The sequence below is a fragment of the Zalophus californianus genome, chromosome 7, assembly GCF_009762305.2.
Source record: "Zalophus californianus isolate mZalCal1 chromosome 7, mZalCal1.pri.v2, whole genome shotgun sequence".
NCBI classification, from domain to species: domain Eukaryota; kingdom Metazoa; phylum Chordata; class Mammalia; order Carnivora; family Otariidae; genus Zalophus; species Zalophus californianus.
Window position 1 is genome coordinate 14789447 of NC_045601.1, and position 18295 is coordinate 14807741.

Below are 18295 nucleotides of genomic sequence, written 5' to 3' on the forward strand. Positions count from 1 at the left end.
GTTAGAGATTGTACAGTATTCAATTATAAGAAGGTGTCAGAGTTTATTCAATTATTAGCCTGTTTTTAACATTTGAGTTATTTCTATTTTTTTCTCCTATTATAAACATTGGTGTAAAGAATATAATTTTACCTAAATCTTAGTGCACATCTTTTTCTTTGGAAAAATTCCTACATGTAGAATTGCTTGCTCAGAGGCATTTTACGCTTATAAACAGAAACCATCTTCTTATTTTGACAGTTTTCAGGGGATTCATATTCAGTGAAAATTTGTGTCACTGAAATGAGAAAAAACATCCTCGTATGTATTTTACTTATTGAGCAGTGTTTTTTTGTTTGGTTGGTTTGGTTTGTTTCTTTTGCTTCCCCTTAATAAACATCATTATGATGTAATTAAATAATGAAAAAATTGAAAAGCAAAAATTTGTTGGCATCTACATAAGTTTTAGTTGTCAAGAACATATATTTTTTCTTGTCGTTGAGGTCACAGATTTTGTTTTAATGGCTGTGTGCCTTCGTTACTCATGAAGAACAATTTGAACATTAGAGTTAAGTTGGTTTGACCAGCACTCTTGACCTTAATAGATAGAAATATGGCTTCCTCTTGAATCCAGCATCCATCTATAAATACATTTATGTGGTTACATATCAGGTCCGATCATAGGGAACCCTTTCCTTTCATACATAATAATAAATGATACCTTTTCTTTAATTACTATAGCCAGGGTCAATGCTGTGGACTTATTGACTTAATGAGGGAATATCAGAACTTCAAGTTGGCTGTATCTAAAGTCCTAGAAAATGCCAGCAATGTGATTGCAACAAGAACTACTATAAAAGATCAGGAGGATCTTAAATGGGCTTTATCCAAGGTAATAATTCGAAATGTATTTATTTTAGTAGACTACTCAGTAGATCTGATTTTCACGTATAATGAATTCTCTGTACAATTTTGTCAGTACATATAGATGGAGAAAATTCATGCCAATAAACTCAGACTTTTTTTAAGGAATACTAATACCCTAGGATTCTAGCAATACAAAAAATGTATAGTTCATTAATATCACTGGTTTCTGTATAAGGTCAACCATGAATTAAATTTCTTAGAGGCAAATGGTTTTGAACGCCTGACTTATCACTGATTATTTTATTAATTAAGGAAACATTTATGTCCACAGCATGAAACTGCCAAGAACGAAATGTGTAATAAACAGAAAGAATTGGATAACTTTACAAGTAAAGGAAAACAATTGTTATCTGAGCTGAAAAAAATTCACAGTAGTGATTTCATCTTGGTGAAAACAGACATGGAGAGCACTGTGGACAGATGGCTGGATGTAAGATAATCACCTGGATTGTATGAACAGTTTAAATATTCACATTTGTCAATCATTATTTTTCAGCAAAGGATTATTCAGGGATGTGAATTCCATTTTTAACTTTTATTTTTTAAAAAGATTGTATTTATTTGAGAGAGAGAGAAGAGCGCGAGCATGAGTGGGGAGAGGGGCAGAGGGCGAAGGAGAAGCAGGCTCCCCACTGAGCAGGGAGCCCGATGCGGGGCTCGATTCCAGGACCCCAAGATCATGTCCTGAGCCGAAGGCAGATGCTTAACCAACTGAGCCAACCCAGGCACCCCTCACTTTTAACTCTTAATGCTAACATGCAAAATGATATTTTGAAAAAATAAAACAGTATTCACATAAAGTTTAGAATTAGTAAAAAAAAAAGTTATTTGCTTTATTTTGTTAAAATTTAGTGGCAGATTTTTTGGGGTGCCTGGGTGGCTGAGTCAGTTAAGCATTGGACTCTTGATTTCCGCTCAGGTCATGTTCTCAGGTTGTGTGATCAATCCGAGGGTTGGGCTCTGCGCTGGGCCTGGTGGAGCCTGCTTAAGATTCTCTCTTCTTCTCCCTCTGTTCCTCCCCCCTCCTCTTAAAACAACGCAAAACAAAACAAAATGAAACTTAGTGGCAGATTTTCTAGAATTTCACTTGGTAGCTTCAATTACAACAAATTTATAACTCTAAATGTTTTTTTCCCCTCAAAACTCTGGGATTATGGATAAAAATTGAAGAATAATTTATAAATATTCTATAGAATATTAAACTATAATAATAATTTAGAGTTATAAGACTATAATTTTGCATTGAAAAACATCAGACTTGTAGTTTACATCCTTGGGTTTTAGTTCTTGCTCTGTAATTTAATAGCTATGTGACAGAAGAATAAGTCACTTGATCTTTCTGGAATTCTACATCTCAACCCATACATATTTATATAGTTTCCAGCTCAAAAATCCAGTGATGCTGTTGCCCTTCTATTAACCTACAGTGCATTACTGTAGATTAAATTACATAAGCTGAATTGCTAAAGTTAGACATTGATAATTGTGTACTGTAATCACATAATTTGGGGACTGCAGAAAACCTTCCCTGCCTCCACTTTTGAAAGAACATTCTTATTACAGGAAGACTACTAAACAATAATGCTTTCCTTTAAACCTACAAAGTTGGCCGATGTCCTATGTATTTATTTATTCTATAAATATGCTCAAGTCTAATGTCCATTTTTATGTTTCAGCATTACAAATAAAAGTGCTTATTGTGTTACTTTCAAAAATAAACACAATACTGCCCTCGATGGACCCCTATCCTGTAGAACTCAGCCTAAGAGTATGTTATAGTTGACTCCAATAGACCTGTTCTTAGTTTCCCAATTTACAAATGAAAATCGAATGTCTCAGAAATTCAGTCAACTCTCCCAATGACAGAAACAATTTATGTAATGGTTAGCATTTGTTTGAGTCAAGTGCACTAATTCCCCTATAATAACTTTTGTAAAACTTTGTTTTTCAGTGAGAATATAATGTTTTGATTAAGGCAGCATCAACATTATTAGTACTTTGGTGGGGCAAGGAGCATCTTAAAGCCTCAGACTAATAATGATATGGCTTCTGTTTTCCATCCCAGATATCAGAGAAAATTGAGGAAAACATGGATAAGCTGCGGATAAGCCTGACCATTTGGGCTGACGTACTTTCAAGTAAAGATGAAATCGATGGGTGGTCCAATAGTTCTGTTCCACAGTTGACCGAAAGCATCAGCAACCTGAATAACAGCCTCAGAGCAGAAGAATTCCTTAAAGAGTTTGAGGTAAATTGACTACATCTACCTTTGTGATCTTATGAGCTCATTGACCAGAATATGAGAAAGTTGTGTCCTTTTTTTTAAAGGTCTGTCTTTCAGAGACACATATGAATGTTACAAAAGTCTTAACTATCTTTTGCTATTTACCTGAGAGTGAATAGGCAATGGATAAGACTCCCCCCCCCATTTTTATCACTTCTTAGTTGGGGCTCCATACTTAAAATATTAGCAGAAAAGTAAAAGCCCATAAAATCTATATTTTCCCCATTTTTCCATTCATCTGAGACTATCACACCTTGCTATTGGAAAACCAAATTGAAGGTGTTTGTAATTTAGTAATATTTAGAGGAATTTTTTTTCATTCAAACAGGATGTTTGCTAAGTACTTACCATGTGCTGAACACTTACCCTAAGTGCTAGGTTCTTCCACTTCCTCTTCAGAAATGGGAGAAAACGGGAGACTGGAGTGTGACAGGCTTCCCTAGAAAGTGGCCTTTCAAAGTTCTAGTCACCAGTTTATTTTAAACTTTTTATTTCCATTTCTTGCATTCATTTATTTATTCACTCATGAAATTTTTTTTAAGGATTTTTTAAATTTATTTGACAGAGAGAAACACAGCGAGAGAGGGAACACAAGCAGGGGGAGTGGGAGAGGGAGAAGCAGGCTTCCTGCCGAGCAGGGAGCCCGATGCGGGGCTCGATCCCAGGACCCTGGGATCATGACATGAGCTGAAGGCCGATGCTTAACGACTGAGCCACCCAGGCATCCCCACTCATGAAATTCTTAATAAGCACCTAAAATATGTCAGGCACTGTTTTAGACACAGAACAAACAGTAAAACAGACATAGTCCCTACCCTGTGGCATTTACTTTATTTATATTATAGTATGTATGTAAAATGTGCAGTCGTACTTAGGCTAGGATGAAAAATGAAGCATGGTAAGAGGAAACAGTGACAAGAGTAACTTATTTTGTAAAGCATATAATCACTACTCTCCACAAGGGCAGAGATTAGTTGCCATTGCATGCCTGGGTGCTCAGTACTGTGCCCAGCACACAAATGGAACACGACAGATTGATGATGAATGACTGCAGTCTGAAAAAATGTAGGTGAATCAGCTGTATACCTAAGTTATCTAGCTTTGACCCAAAGAACTTTCTAGAGATTTTTAAATCAAACGCCTATTGCTAAGGGCAAACAGAAGTAGAGGAAATTAGCCAGACTGAACATGCAATCAGGAGAGGGATACTGCAGACTCTTAATTTCTCTTTGATGTTAAATTAACATTACAGCTCAAAACAGTGGTGCCCACCGGAATAGGGCTCGTACCAGATCTCAAAAGTCAATTACTAAATTTTAAAGAAGTTTGCAAGCCAGCGTTAAACACAGCCATTATTGAAAATTAAATTGTAAATAAATTTACAATTAAATTATATTAAAAATTAAGCTAATAAATACTTAAAACTTACCACTTTTAATTTCTACTCTACATACAACTATTATCTAGGCTCTTGAGTTGTTGGTATCTATTCAATCTGCATGGTGGAAACGTAGAACACTGTGTTGTAGTGCAGTGCTTCCCACCTCATGTGCAGTGACATCATGGTGTAGCTCAAAATGGTGGTAAATACGATTTATCATACCAAAGTCAGGGTCTTTTTTTTTTTTTTTTGGAGAGCTGATTGTTTAATTGGCACGCACTGCCCTCCAACTACTGACCTTTGGGATCCAGGAAGCCAGTGGGCATCAGCCCCACAGTCATGTCCAGGTTCAGTCACTCACAGAGGTGGGTTTCTTTACGTTACCGACTGTCTTTGTGGTGCCGCAACCAATAAAATTAGCAGACCGGATTCGGCCCAGAGCCTAATTGTGCATTGCTGTTGCAATTCAAAAATAAAGTGTGTAAGTGTGTAGGTGTGATTCTTTAGTTGTTCAGCCTGCTCCTGGAGAAAGCCAGGGGGCCTGTTAGTTCATCATGTCTCACTGGGTAAGTAAATTACCTTCTGGAATGAAGGCATCAGGAGGTTTATTAGTGTCCACAAAGCACCAAAATGCTGTATTTAAGTTGAGAGGGATACTTTATCAAATGGTCCTTTGTGGCCCCAAATAAATAACGAAGTTTACAAGCATCTAATTTGTTCAGTAATGATTCTTTGCCTGTTTTTCTTTGTTTTGTGTTAGTGTTGGTGAAATAAATAAATAAACAAATGGCAAAAAATAAAAAAGGTATTTGTTTAAAATAAAAATATTTTAAATTTTTATTTGAAACCTTTCTGATGTATTACATATAATCTATAGTAACTAGGCATTCCTAATGTGTATTTACTTTGAAATGCTTCCTCAAAAGTTTAATGCTGCCATGGTAGCCAGTGATATGAATGCTAATGAATAAATGATGGTTACTGAAAATCCCCACTGACTCAAGACTTTTTTAGTTAGTGTTTAATTTTTTCCAGGAGCTTTTTTTTTTTTTTTTCCCAATAAGGGAGGGTGGGAAGAAAGTTCTGCATATTCCCTTACATTCGAAGTGAAAGTTAATGATGACATTTTTCCACGTGCATAAATAATGAGTCTTCAGAAAATCAGAGATTTTTTTTTTTGTAAACCCTAGCTTGAAGTTGGGTTAACTCTTGGAATTATTAAGTGCCAAATGTAATATGTCAGTGTTTGCACAAGTTATGCTTTTTCTCTTTGTCTTTTATTTTGGCAGTCTGAAGTTAAAAACAAAGCCTTGAGATTGGAAGAACTTCATTGCAAAGTTAATGATCTTAAAGAATTAACTAAAAATCCAGAAACACCACCAGACCTTCAGGTAAGTACTCAGTCAGGTTTGTAATAACTACTATATACTAGACTCTATCTCAAATATAATCTCTAATATAATTGATATATAACAATAAATAAATTTTATATATTATATGTAATACATATATATTCTCATTATTATCATCATCATAATTTCAAGCAAACATGTGGATCTTACCATATATGGGGGTTAAAACATTAACATCTTTAGAATTCCTTGTGTTAGTATTAATAGCATATTTCTAATACAAGTATTATAATAAGATTAGTTCCCCTTTTCCTTACTAAATTTTGGAAGTAGTATCATCCAGCTTGGCTCATGGACCATTTTGTGTTTGGCCCAGAACAGAAACCACACTTAGGCATATTGATATTTTTCTAATTCATTTACGCAGTGATTGGGTTTGTGAGATCACCATTGCAAACCTCCTTTCAGGACTTGTGGATGGCACAGACCCACAGGGGGCAGGCAGGCTAGACTGGATATGACCGGCAAGCCTGGAAGACTTCAGTGAGGGAGCTCCGGGAGCAACCAGTGAGGCGGGGTGGGGGTGGGGGGCTCTTACGGCAGCCAGCAGGCTCCAGGCTACGTGTTCTGTTGCCTTGCTTTAACCTGTGCATTTGTTGCTGCCCTCATGGATTTTCTCTACGTTTGCCTTCTTCCTGTTGTGTCTTTGTCCTTTACTTATTGCTTCTTGCTAACTCATCTATCTTGCTTGATTATACGTTTGCTCTGACCTGAGACTGTGTATCTGTCACTTAGTATCCTCAATGGATGATATACATATACCAGAATGTTAGAATTTCACCCGAAGCAAGAAGAGGCAAAGGGTGCTAATCATATAGAAAACTAAAAAGGAGTGTTATGCATGTCGCCTGTGTCAAGGATATAAATGGGCATCAGGTGGACTTTTGCAGAGTTAAGTTGGAGGCAGGGTTTTGGGAGAGAGCTACTGTTGTACTCCGCTTTCTCACCCCCCTCCCCCACACACATTTACTCAATGAAGAGGTGTCGGGACACCTGTTCCTTACCTCAAAGGAAGAAGAGTTTCAGTGGTACCATCTGGAGAGAATGACATGTGCCCCTGCAGTTGATGGACCCTGGAGTCTCCTTTCTAACTCCCCTGAGAGACTTTATGGGTGAAAGATGGGTGGGCTAGCTGTTGATGTATTTGCCAAAGGAGAAGTGATTGTTTTGAGTGGCGTGCATCTTAGAATTATCTGGTGTGAATACCAGAGTGGTATCATCAGAGGAAAGGCAAGGAGAAAGCATCAGTGTGTGGATATCTCAGGTTATCTAGGAAGGTTATCTAGGATATCTCAGGTTATCTAGGAAGGCTTTCCAGGAAGGAACGGGCCTCAGCAGCAAGAAACAGAGCTGCCCACAGGCTGTTGAAGGAGAAACAGGAGTGCATAACTTGCATGGAAACAATGTCAATGGGAAGTCCCAGCCGTGAGGGGCGTCTCAGAAAACCCCACAGACTAAGGCCTGTGACAGGAGAGAATGCAAAACATCACCCCGCCTAGGAGCACAGATGCCAGTGCACAGTAGACATCAAAAATTTCAGAGCCCCTCACCCACCTCCTACTTGTCCAAGCCTGTAGGGGTCAGAAGCTGTAGAATATGGGGGAATAGAAATAAAGTGAAGAAAGACAAAGAGGCACTTGGCACTTTCCTTCAGGTGGGCTTCCTGTTTGTAGCAGGTCTGAGCTGGGGATAAGAAAAAAGCCTTTAAGTTCAAAGTTGATTATTAAATGGGCCTAGATGTTTTAATTGTGGAGTTGAAACCATTTTGTAATTTATCGTGATTTTATAAGTCCTTTTATTATCTCTAGGGCCAGAGAAGTCAGGAGCCCTCCCAAAACAAATCATTTGGGAGGAGAGAAGAAGTAGCCTCACTGAATACTTTAAAGTGGGAGACAAAAATAAAATTGCTTTATGATAAAATCCATCAGTGCTGTTTGTTCAAAGTAGTGGTTACATCAGGGCATAAAATGTGTGAGTGTTTCCCAGGAAGAAGTAAGAGCAGGGTTTTGGTCACCAACTTGGTAACTCTGTAGGTTGAGCTCTGCTTTTGAAATGTGAACTTACGTATTCCTTGGACCCTCAGTCAGAACTGCCACTCTAACATCCAATGTCAACTGTAATCCTTACTGTTTCCACTTTCCCATCACTTACAATATTTGACCACTTGTACCCACTGATTTCCCTTCTTAGAAAAATTGAATTAGCATCCCTGATTAGGCTTATGTGTTTTTTACAATGAAGCTGCACATGAACAGAATTCCTACAGAATGAGTGTTCTGGTCTTCATAGATTTTAATGAAATCTTACATTACGTTTAGTTTATAGAAGCAGACCTAAGGCAGAAACTGGAGCATGCCAAAGAAATTACTGAAGAAGCAAAAGGAACCTTGAGAGATTTCACTGCTCAGAGTACACAGGTGGAGAAATTTATTAGTGACATAACGAGCTGGCTGACAAAAGTAGAAGAATCATTGAAGAATTGTGCCCAGACTGAGACATGGGAAGGGCTGAAAAAAGTAAAGGTAGGTATTCACCTATCATTAAACTTGTATACTTCCAATGGTAATATTGGTTTCCTGTTTTGTGGTGACTAGAATAAAAATACAACTTTTGCTCTCAATTACCTATATTAACACCAGGCCAACTAATTCATGATATTGGACATATCAGAGTAAGTTGTAGTTGGAGGAATGAATTCGGGTGGTAGGAAGTTGAAGACAAATATTCTAAAAATAGAAAGCATGCATTACTGTTGGACCTGCTCATAAGCTATGCTTGTTAATATATTTTTTAGTAAATGGGTAGAGCCTATAGAAGACCTGTTTGAATTTCCATGAATTTTCAAATTTGAATGCCAAATAGTTTTTCAATTCTTAATTATTTTTATTGGCTGGTATAACTGCTTTTATCTAGGGAAGAATATATTTTAAAAAATAGTTGAGAGACAACATTCTACTTGCATGTCATCTATCCATAGAGATAATGTTCCTGATAAGCTGTCTGTAAAGCTTGTGAGTTGACTGTTTAACATATGTCTGTTCTCTTTAGCATATTTTCTTACTGTACTTAAGACGAAGGACATATATTTTAAAAATATAATGCTTTTGGTATGGCCTGTGACCCTGAAACAAAGCCCTATGAGCCCATCAAAGAATGTGAACTTAGGTGGTGACTCTATTAATAGTTTCTAGTCAGCCGACTAAACCCAAGATCATGGGCTGGAATCCCTGAGAAACCTACTCAATTTGCTTGGAATCCTAGACTGTAACCCAAATCCTAGTACCTTTCAACAGCTATTTGCAGTTGGTCCCAAGGAGAACTGGGCAAAATTCTGCAAGAGTCAGCAGATCTATTACAAACACTAAAAAAAAAAAAAAAATCCCACAACAGTGCATACATTACCTAGTGGATTTCAACAGCATCAGTTTCTGAAAAGTACCATAGTGGAGTATGCTATTTCCCTTTAATGTGATGAATATCCTTCATGGCATTCTTTCATTCTGTAGGAAATACAAAAGGAACTTCAAAGTCAGCAAAGCAACATCAGCTCCACCCAAGAAAATCTCAACAGTCTGTGCCGCAAGTACCATTCTGTTGAGTTGGAAGGCCTGGGCAGTGCTCTGACGGGGCTCATAAAGAACCACGAAGCTGTGACCCAGTTGTGCTCCAAAACACAGGCCAGCCTTCAGGATTCTCTGGAGAAGCACTTCAATGGTGAGCTCTGGCAGGGCTTAGCATGAATCGGTTGTTTACCAGAAAGAATCCAAACCAAAGGCTGCCTAGAAACTGCCAGCAATAGTTGGAGAAAACCTTCCAGAAGAAGATCATTTTAAATCCATTTGTGTGTCGAGATTTGAGCAGTGGAAGTGCTGTGCCTGGGCTCTTGCCATAAGCTGAGTTCTTCCTCTTTCTGCCCAAGAAAGTAGGAATCCACCATTTTGAGGATTCCAAATTTCATCTGGGTTTGCTACATGTAGCTCATTTGTGTGGAAAATTACTTCCATGGCTATGATGAAGTAACACAGTAAACTTGGAAATTAGGAGAGGCCATGAAACAGTAGCAGCTATATAGTTCAGGAAATCGCCAGTCATATGTCCCCAACTCGGCTTCCCACACAGCAGTGCCTCTGCCCTGATGACGATGCGGAATGACTCGCTAAGTCAGCTTGGCGGAAAGAGAAGATGGCTCCTTCCTTTGCCATAAAAATGGCTAGAGCCTTTCTCCCTTCGCTGTCTTCCATATTCAGACAATTATCTTTCTTTACCAAGAGAAAGAAAGATGGTGGGAAATCAGATATTTCAGGAATAGAAATTTCTTTTCAGTCTTTTCCCTGCAATAATTTCTCAGTCCTGCCATGAACAGTCATGCTGTAGTATATTCTATATTATTTTATTTCTGAAATATTTTGTAAGGCAAGATGCAGTGAGCTGAAGGCCAGAATGAATTCATTGTGGTAATCCTGGAGGCTCATTCAGTGTTTTGGATGTATTTCTCATTTTCATTACTTTCAAAAGAGTCTATGCAGGAATTCCAAGAGTGGTTTTCTGGGATAAAGGCAGCAGCAAAAGAATCATCTGATCGAACTGGTGACAGCAAAGTTCTAGAGGCAAAGCTCCATGATCTTCAGGTATGAAAGCTGACAATGCTTCTTCTTCTCCTACCAGCTGCCCTCCTGTGCCTTGAGGTCAGACCTAAATCATCTCTTTCCACAGATCTTCTTATTTTATTCAAACTTTTCTTCTTCTCTAACAGATTAGATTTCTTGAGTCATAAGGAGATAGACAATATGGAAAAGTAAGCTGAGAAAATAAATCAGAGCTACAGAATTTCTAGATTCTGTTCTTCTCTCTTTTAGCCTATTGACCATTCTTTGGAATTCATTCAAAACTAAACCTAGTTTTAATTTTTCTAGTAGTAAAAACATAATTCCATCTATTTCATAACACTATTGTGGAGGAGGTTTTTTATTTTGTTTTGTTTTTAAGATTTTTATTTATTTATTTGAGAGAGTGAGAAAGAGAGCCTGAGCAGGGGAAGAGTAGAGGGAGATGGAGAAGCAGACTCCCTGCTGAGCAGAGAGCTGGGCGCAGGGCTGGATCCCAGGAGCCCGGGATCATGACCCGATCCGAAATCAGACACAACCGACTCAGCCACCCTGGTGCCTCATATCGTGGAAGAGTTTTAAAAAGAAGACATGACTTGTGTTTTTTAATAACCTGCAGTGGAAATTTGGAGCTAGGGCCTATGGAAAGCAGTAGATAATACAGGTTTTACAGGTTTTACGGACTATGAAAAATATATGCACTCAGGAATGAAAAAGCCATTGTGAAGTAGAGTTCAGAAGTGATTGACAAGATTTTCAGGTAGCTCATCTGAACAAAGCACTGAGTTAAGTATTATTTAAAAACTTTTTTTAGGGACACCTGGGTGGCTCGGTTGGTTAAGCAACTGCCTTTGCTCAGGGTCATGATCCTGGAGTCCTGGAATCGAGTACCGCATCAGGCTCCTTGCTCAGGAGGGAGCCTGCTTCTCCCTCTGCCTGACAAATAAATAAATAAAATCTTAAAAAATAAAATAAGATAAAATAAAATAAGTAAAAATAGTTTTTTAAATGAATGTGGAACATGAGGATTTTTGTAGCCTAATCAGTGAGGACAGTTATGTAGATTACTCATGAAAAGTCAGAGTAGGAAGATCATTATGATAAAGGAAGTTGGTTTTCCAGGAAGCATGGTGAATTTAAATGTGGAATTGTCCCCTTTAATCTTGAGATGCAGTGGAACTAACTCCACAAAGAAAAGTCTGAGTAACCATCGCAGACGCCACCCTGGAGCTCAGAGGAGAAGCAGGGCTAGCTCCGCAGTTCTGCGGTTCTTTTTCTCTGCTGAAACCGCTCATGATTGTGATCTTTCAAGGAAGAGGTGCACACCAAGAAAAGAAGGGACCTGAAGAGAGGACTTTGTGTGCAGGGGGGATCAGAGGAGGGGGAGGGGTGCAGGCAGCTAACCAGTTAGAGGGCATCACAGGAACGTGTGAAGAAGTAGAGCCTGGGCTGGGCTGGGCTGGGACAGTGAGAATGGGGAGAGAACACCCTCTTTACAGGCTGGCCTTGTTCACAGTTTCGTCCTCAGTGGTTCTACTGACTGGCTGGCACCATCCTCGATTATGAGCCTTGAGTCTGTCTAGTTGTACATTCTCATTCTGGTCTTATTAAAGACATTCTGCCTTTGAGCTCTGGGTTCTGTTTTTCTTCTTTTGCTCTACTATCTCAACTTAGAATTATAATCAGTGCTTCCGTGCTCTAGGGCCCCTGAATAATAGCAAATATTTTATATTACCTTTATTTCTCGAAACAGAACATTCTGGACTCCATCAGTGATGGGCAGAGCAAGCTTGATGCTGTGACTCAAGAAGGACAAATTTTATATGCACATGTGTCTAAACAAATTGTCAGCAGCATTCAGGAACAAATTACAAAGGCTAATGAAGAATTTCAAGCATTTCTGAAACAATGCCTTAAAGACAAGCAGGCTCTTCAAGACTGTGCTTTAGAACTTGGAAGGTAGGGTTGTTTTGATAAGCGTAGACTTCATCACACAGTCTCAAAGACTTTGAGAAAAGAGCCACTGTGAATAAACAAATAATATTTGAAAGTACAGGTTCATACTTAAGTACAGGTTCATACTAGGACAAGAATTAATTGCTTGGACTCTGATGGGACTGTTTGGCTTTATTTTCTATATAGAAAAAGTAAGGAATTATATTCAGTAGTTATTATCAATGGCATACATGCATGTATTTTTGTCTATTTGATTAACTAAAATCTGAGAGCTTTGACACCCAGGTTTTAGATTATCCATATCTTTTCTTTGCTTCCACTTCTGTTGGGTTGGAGTGATGGCAAAAAACACTTGCCAAATTTTTGTGAATGAAGATTCCAATCAGGAAGCTATGTCAACAGGGGTGAATATAAAATTAGAAGGAAAAAAAGCAGGGGGAAAAAGATGTCATATAATCAAAATGCCTTTCTGGTCACAGAGTAATTTGCTTTACTCTTGTACAGGTTTCTTAGAGAACTTAATGTTGTTTTCAAAACTTAGAGTCCTTGTGCTCTTGTGCCATATTCAAATCTCTGTAAGATACAAAGACTCAGAGATGACTTTCCCTTCCTTTACTGGGCTTCCACTGCCCTACTTAATCCATCCACTCCAATTCAGAGTCCCTGTAGTAAGACACAAGTTAAGTGTACGTTGACGTGGGAATGTAATCTTGCTGATAATTACCAGCTGATTATCAGGAAATCATTTCAGCAAGATAGGATCTCAAGAGAAATTTCCATGATTTTTCATTTTGTTACTGAAATAAGTGATAATTTGGATGGACTTATTGTTGGGTTTTCTTCCATACTTGGAAATTCATGAGATTTTAATTGCCATAGACATTGTGACCTCAGATATTATAATTTATTTATTGTAATGAGTGCAGAAGAATTTCTACAAAGTATTTTCTTTTCTGTAGCTTTGAGGATCAGCATAGAAAACTGAACTTATGGATCCATGAAATGGATGAAAGGTTAAGTACAGAAAACTTAGGAGAGAGTAAACGGCACATTCCTGAGAAGAAGAATGAAGTCCATAAAGTTGAAATGTTTCTAGGAGAACTATTGGCTGCAAGGTATGGCGCTAAAATGGAATAGGTCCTTTCCCGACTAACAAGTGTTGTTTGTCTGGTTGGTTGGTTATTTGGTTTGGTTGTTAATTGGTTGGTTGGTTGGTTGGTTGGTTGTTTGGTTGGTTGGTTAATTGTGGTGGTTGTATATGTTTCTGTCCCTAAATGTCTAGAATACAGATGATTGTGCAGTGCTCTCTATGGCAGGGTGGTATTCTAGAGAGAACATAGGGATGGAAATGAGGAGCTATCTGCATCCACCTCCCTTTGCTCAACAAATTGGATAGGCCACTCATTTCCTGTATTTCTTGATATTAGCCTGTAAGCATTGTGCTGCTAAATAATACCATACTTTCTTCTCAGAGCTTATTAGAAGGATAGAAGGTCCTTATAAAGGTACTCTTCACTTACAGAAATAATGCTATAGAACCCATTTCCATATATTCTTCACACACTATAGCATCTAGTTCCATTTCCAATCCACCCCAATCCTCACAATATTCTTAGTAAAGCAAAAGGTATGGTCATTAAGTCTGACTTCCTGGAGGTTCCTCTTCTCCACTACAGTATTTGTCTCTTCGTTGTTTCCCGACTGAGCAAACATTTCTGGCTCCTGGCCCAGGCAAAGTTCTCTGGACTGTGCTTTTAACTCCACCAGCTTCAGGGCTTTGCTCCCTAAATTCATAATCCAACTGGCATTATCAATCGCTTTGTTGACACTTAGAGTACAGCTTGACCCAAACTTCTGATCTATCCTCTTAAAGAGCAGATATACCTGTCTATGAAGCAGAAGAAGCCAGCACCTAGCCTGCTTGATCAGACAAATCAGGAACACTGATCAATTCAAGTCTAATTCTGATCATATTCATTCCTTGTTTCTGCTGAATCTTCTTTTGGATCAAATATGCCTAGTAGTCCTTGCCTTAAAAAACAAACATGTAAACAAATACACAAACATGACCCATAATGACAGTTCTTATTGGTGTGCAAGTTTGATGACTATTATTCCCTGGAATGCTTCAGTCCCATCTCTGAGCTCTTCCCATGGGGTGAACTCTTGTTGACTCTATACATGCCAACCCTGGACAGGGAGTTTCTCAAGGCCAGGGATCTTTAGGTCTTTATCATTGTTATAGTCACAATGTCTGATATAGTGCCAGAAAAAGAAAATATTTGCTGAATTAATGGGATAACAGTATCATTTTAACTTTTTGAAAATTATACTGCATTTTATTTGCTTTTTAAATCAGGTCTAGATACAATGTAACGTGGTCAGACCTATTTCTCTCTTTATTCCAAACTTCTAAAATGACTTTATATATTCTTCTTGAGCTGTAACTCTCTGATATTCCAGGATCAGATGCTAAGAGTCCTTAAGTATGCTTGCTGCTAGGCTCTGTGTAATTGGTTACTTCTCCAGACAATCTTAATGTACTCTGCTGCTCACCCCGCTTCTCCAGCTGAGTCACCTGACTTCTCACTTGCTGGCCACTTGATCCTCCTAGCACTCTGGACTTTCATCATAATATTTCAAGTACTCAACTATCTTGGGGGGATGCCCTTTTTTTAAAGTACCCCAGATTTGAGAATTATTGAACTTTTATCACCCATTAAGCAATTCTTTTTGTAGTAGCAAGTGGTATACATTGTCCTGAATTACTTAACTCATATAGTTGCTTAAGCCAACTTCTTGTCTTACCAGATTATAAGAAATGTAATTTAGAGTGGATGCAATATCATATAAATAATACATCTCCTAGAGGGCCACAGGATGCTATGTCTTTGGTAGCTGATCGGAAAAACATGACAGACCTTGTCGGAGATAAAGTTTGTATTCTTTTTCTAGTACTCACAAGAGTTCATGTTCACACATCTGCACTCTCCCTTCTGGTATCTTGGGGGAGTTCCTGATAGACAAGCTGATCAGAGTTCAGAACTCTTTAAAACAAGATGAAGCCAACCCAGCCACATATGACTACACTTTTCCTGCACCTAATTAACATAACTCCAAACTGAGATGAGCCAAGTACCCAAGATACAAAGAAACCCATCAGCACTCACATAATGGCCTTTTGATAGAAACTGTTTTGTTTTGTTTTGTTTTGTTTTTGCAGTTTATCTTCTGTGTTGGGTCCTGGGATATGAGAGGAATTCTAGAAGCCCCTGACTTCCAGAAGGTGAAAGCCTGTGGACTGAGACAGACAGGGTCTTTGAGGTGATAGAGCAAGACAGGGGCAGAGGGCACACAGGGGAGGAGCCCTGTACTCTCCTCCGTCTCGGGGACAGTGCCACGCTGCCTAGGGAGGTGATGCCTGCACTGGGCTTTGAAGGGCCAACTAGAAGAAAGCAGAGGAGAGTCAACGGGTTTTCACAAAGGAGGAATCCCATGTATACACCAAAAAGCAGAGGGTTTGGGGACATTTCAGGATTAGAGCATTTAGTCAGAACAGAGATGTTAGAGATGAGGCTGGAGAAGCAGTCCTGGGCCATTTTCTGAAGTGAATTCCTCATAATACAGGGGCCAGGATCTAGGCACAGCATAGACGGAGTGAAATTCCCTGATGTACATAGACTGCATCCAGAGAAGTCGTAGAGAATGCAGAGCCAGCCCTGTGAAAGTCCCTGGCATCTTCATTTCAAAGGCACGGCAGCTATGAGCTCTTGTCTGGTGACTTCTCCAGGATCAACAATCACCTGTCACTCTGCTATGCTCCAGAAAGTCAGAATTCAATTTTTTTTTCTGTTTTCTTTAGAGAATCTCTGGATAAGCTTTCCCAGAGAGGGCAGCTTCTCAGTGAAGAAGGCCACGGTGCTGGGAAAGAAGGACGCCTGTGCTCCCAGCTCCTCACGAACTACCAGAACTTACTCAGAATGACCAAAGAGAGACTGCGGAGCTGCCAAGTGGCCCTGCATGAGCACGAGGCCTTGGAGGAAGCCCTGCAGAGCATGTGGTCCTGGGTGAAAGGCATTCAAGACAGACTGACCGCTGCAGAGAGCACCGTTGGAAGCAAAGACACCTTGGAAAAGCGGCTGTTACAAATACAGGTAGGCAGAGCACCAGCCAGACACTGACAACTTGTGAAGATCAATTTGCTTAGATTCACAGATGTTTGAGTTGGGTCTCAATTGTTCTGTGAGCCTCTAAATGAAGATTTGAGGGCCCAATGGAGAAAAGATGATGTTGGCAAAAGGGATGTGGAGGAACCCTGTTTCTCCTTTGTAAAGAAACATTTTTGTTTCAATAGCTTTAAAATAATTTTTAATGTCACTTAGTAAGTATTTAGCAAAAGTTGTGGAATATTTCCTCTACCCCAAGCACTATGCAAGTTGTTAGGAAAACAGAGATGAAAGTTAGTGCTGGCTTTCTAAGTGTTTACAGTCCAGTGGGAGAGACTAACCTGTAAATTGTAACTTGCGTTACCCCATGTAGTCAGGGGTCATGATTGAAGCAAACAAGGGTGTCCTGCAAACACAGGGAGGCCACCAGCCCAGACTGCAGTCAGTGAAGGGGACGTGGGAGGATAGAAATTAGCCAGGCAGTGATGGTAGGGGACTGGTAGGTTTTTGACAAGTGTGCCTTCATTTTCAAAATAATTTATTTTTACTTTGAAATCAACATTCAATAAATGTACAGTTTCTAGGTTAGTGGCCCCGAGTTTCCCAAGAATTTAAATTGGAGTTAATAAAGTATCATATTGCAATAGGGTGCAACAGGTTTGTTGTGTTTTCATTTTGTTGTTGTTGTTGTTGTTGTGTTTTCATTTTAAAGTGAGTAAGGTAGGGGTGCCTGTGTGGCTCAATCAGTTAAAGTGTCTGCCTTCGGCTCAGGTCATGATCTCAGGGTCCTGGGATCAGGGTCCTGGGATCAAGCCCCATGTCGGACTCCCTGCTCAGCAGGGAGTCTGCTGCTTCTCTCTCTCTGCCCTTCCCCCTCCACTCATGCTTGCTTGCTTGCTCTCTCTCTCAAAAAAATAAATAAAATCTTTAAAAAAATAAATAAAAATAAAGTGAGTAACATATTCCCTACCTTGATTCTCATGGGAAACATAATAGTTCCTGAAAATATGAGAAGGTTCTAATATTCCTACTGACCTGTATTCACTGTTCCTTCTTAGGATATTCTCCTGATGAAAGGTGAAGGAGAAGTTAAGTTGAATATGGCCATTGGCAAAGGGGAACAGGCCTTGAGAAGTAGCAACAAACAAGGTCAGAAGGTGATTCAGACTCAGCTACAGACCCTTAAAGACGTGTGGGCTGACATCATGAGCTCCTCTGTCCGTGCTCAGAGGTACGGAGCCTATTTTCAGTGTTAATTTGCCTAAGTAAAACCCAGTGGCTTAGTAAAATGATGAAATAGTGCTGAAAGTATCCTGCGGTAGAGTTACCAAGCATATTATTTTAGCTAGTTGTATGCCTGCTTGTCTTTGCCCTGATTGTATTTTCTGTAATGGCAAAGACAGTTTTGTTTGTTTGCTTGTTTTGTGTATGTGTGTGTGGGTGTGTAATATTTTCATCTCCCATAATATTTCTCATGGCATCTTGTACACAGCATGGGCGCAGTAAGATACCTCCTTTCAATTCATCAAAGCAAGTCTTTAATAACTCTTCCCTTTTTGGAGGAACATACAGGAAATTAATTTGTT

The 18295-nt window shown here is 39.1% G+C and overlaps 1 protein-coding gene across 1 annotated transcript in view; it reads left to right on the top strand.

Annotated features, from left to right (window-relative positions):
* The window catches only part of SYNE1 (spectrin repeat containing nuclear envelope protein 1), a 454337-nt gene that overhangs the window by 208862 nt on the left and 227180 nt on the right, over nucleotides 1-18295 (top strand). Inside the window, 11 exon segments of the mRNA XM_035728590.1 lie at nucleotides 721-871; nucleotides 1178-1336; nucleotides 2972-3154; nucleotides 5861-5962; nucleotides 8302-8505; nucleotides 9490-9697; nucleotides 10499-10611; nucleotides 12341-12546; nucleotides 13503-13658; nucleotides 16406-16697; nucleotides 17768-17940. Of these exon segments, the coding sequence (XP_035584483.1) occupies nucleotides 721-871; nucleotides 1178-1336; nucleotides 2972-3154; nucleotides 5861-5962; nucleotides 8302-8505; nucleotides 9490-9697; nucleotides 10499-10611; nucleotides 12341-12546; nucleotides 13503-13658; nucleotides 16406-16697; nucleotides 17768-17940 (1947 nt within the window).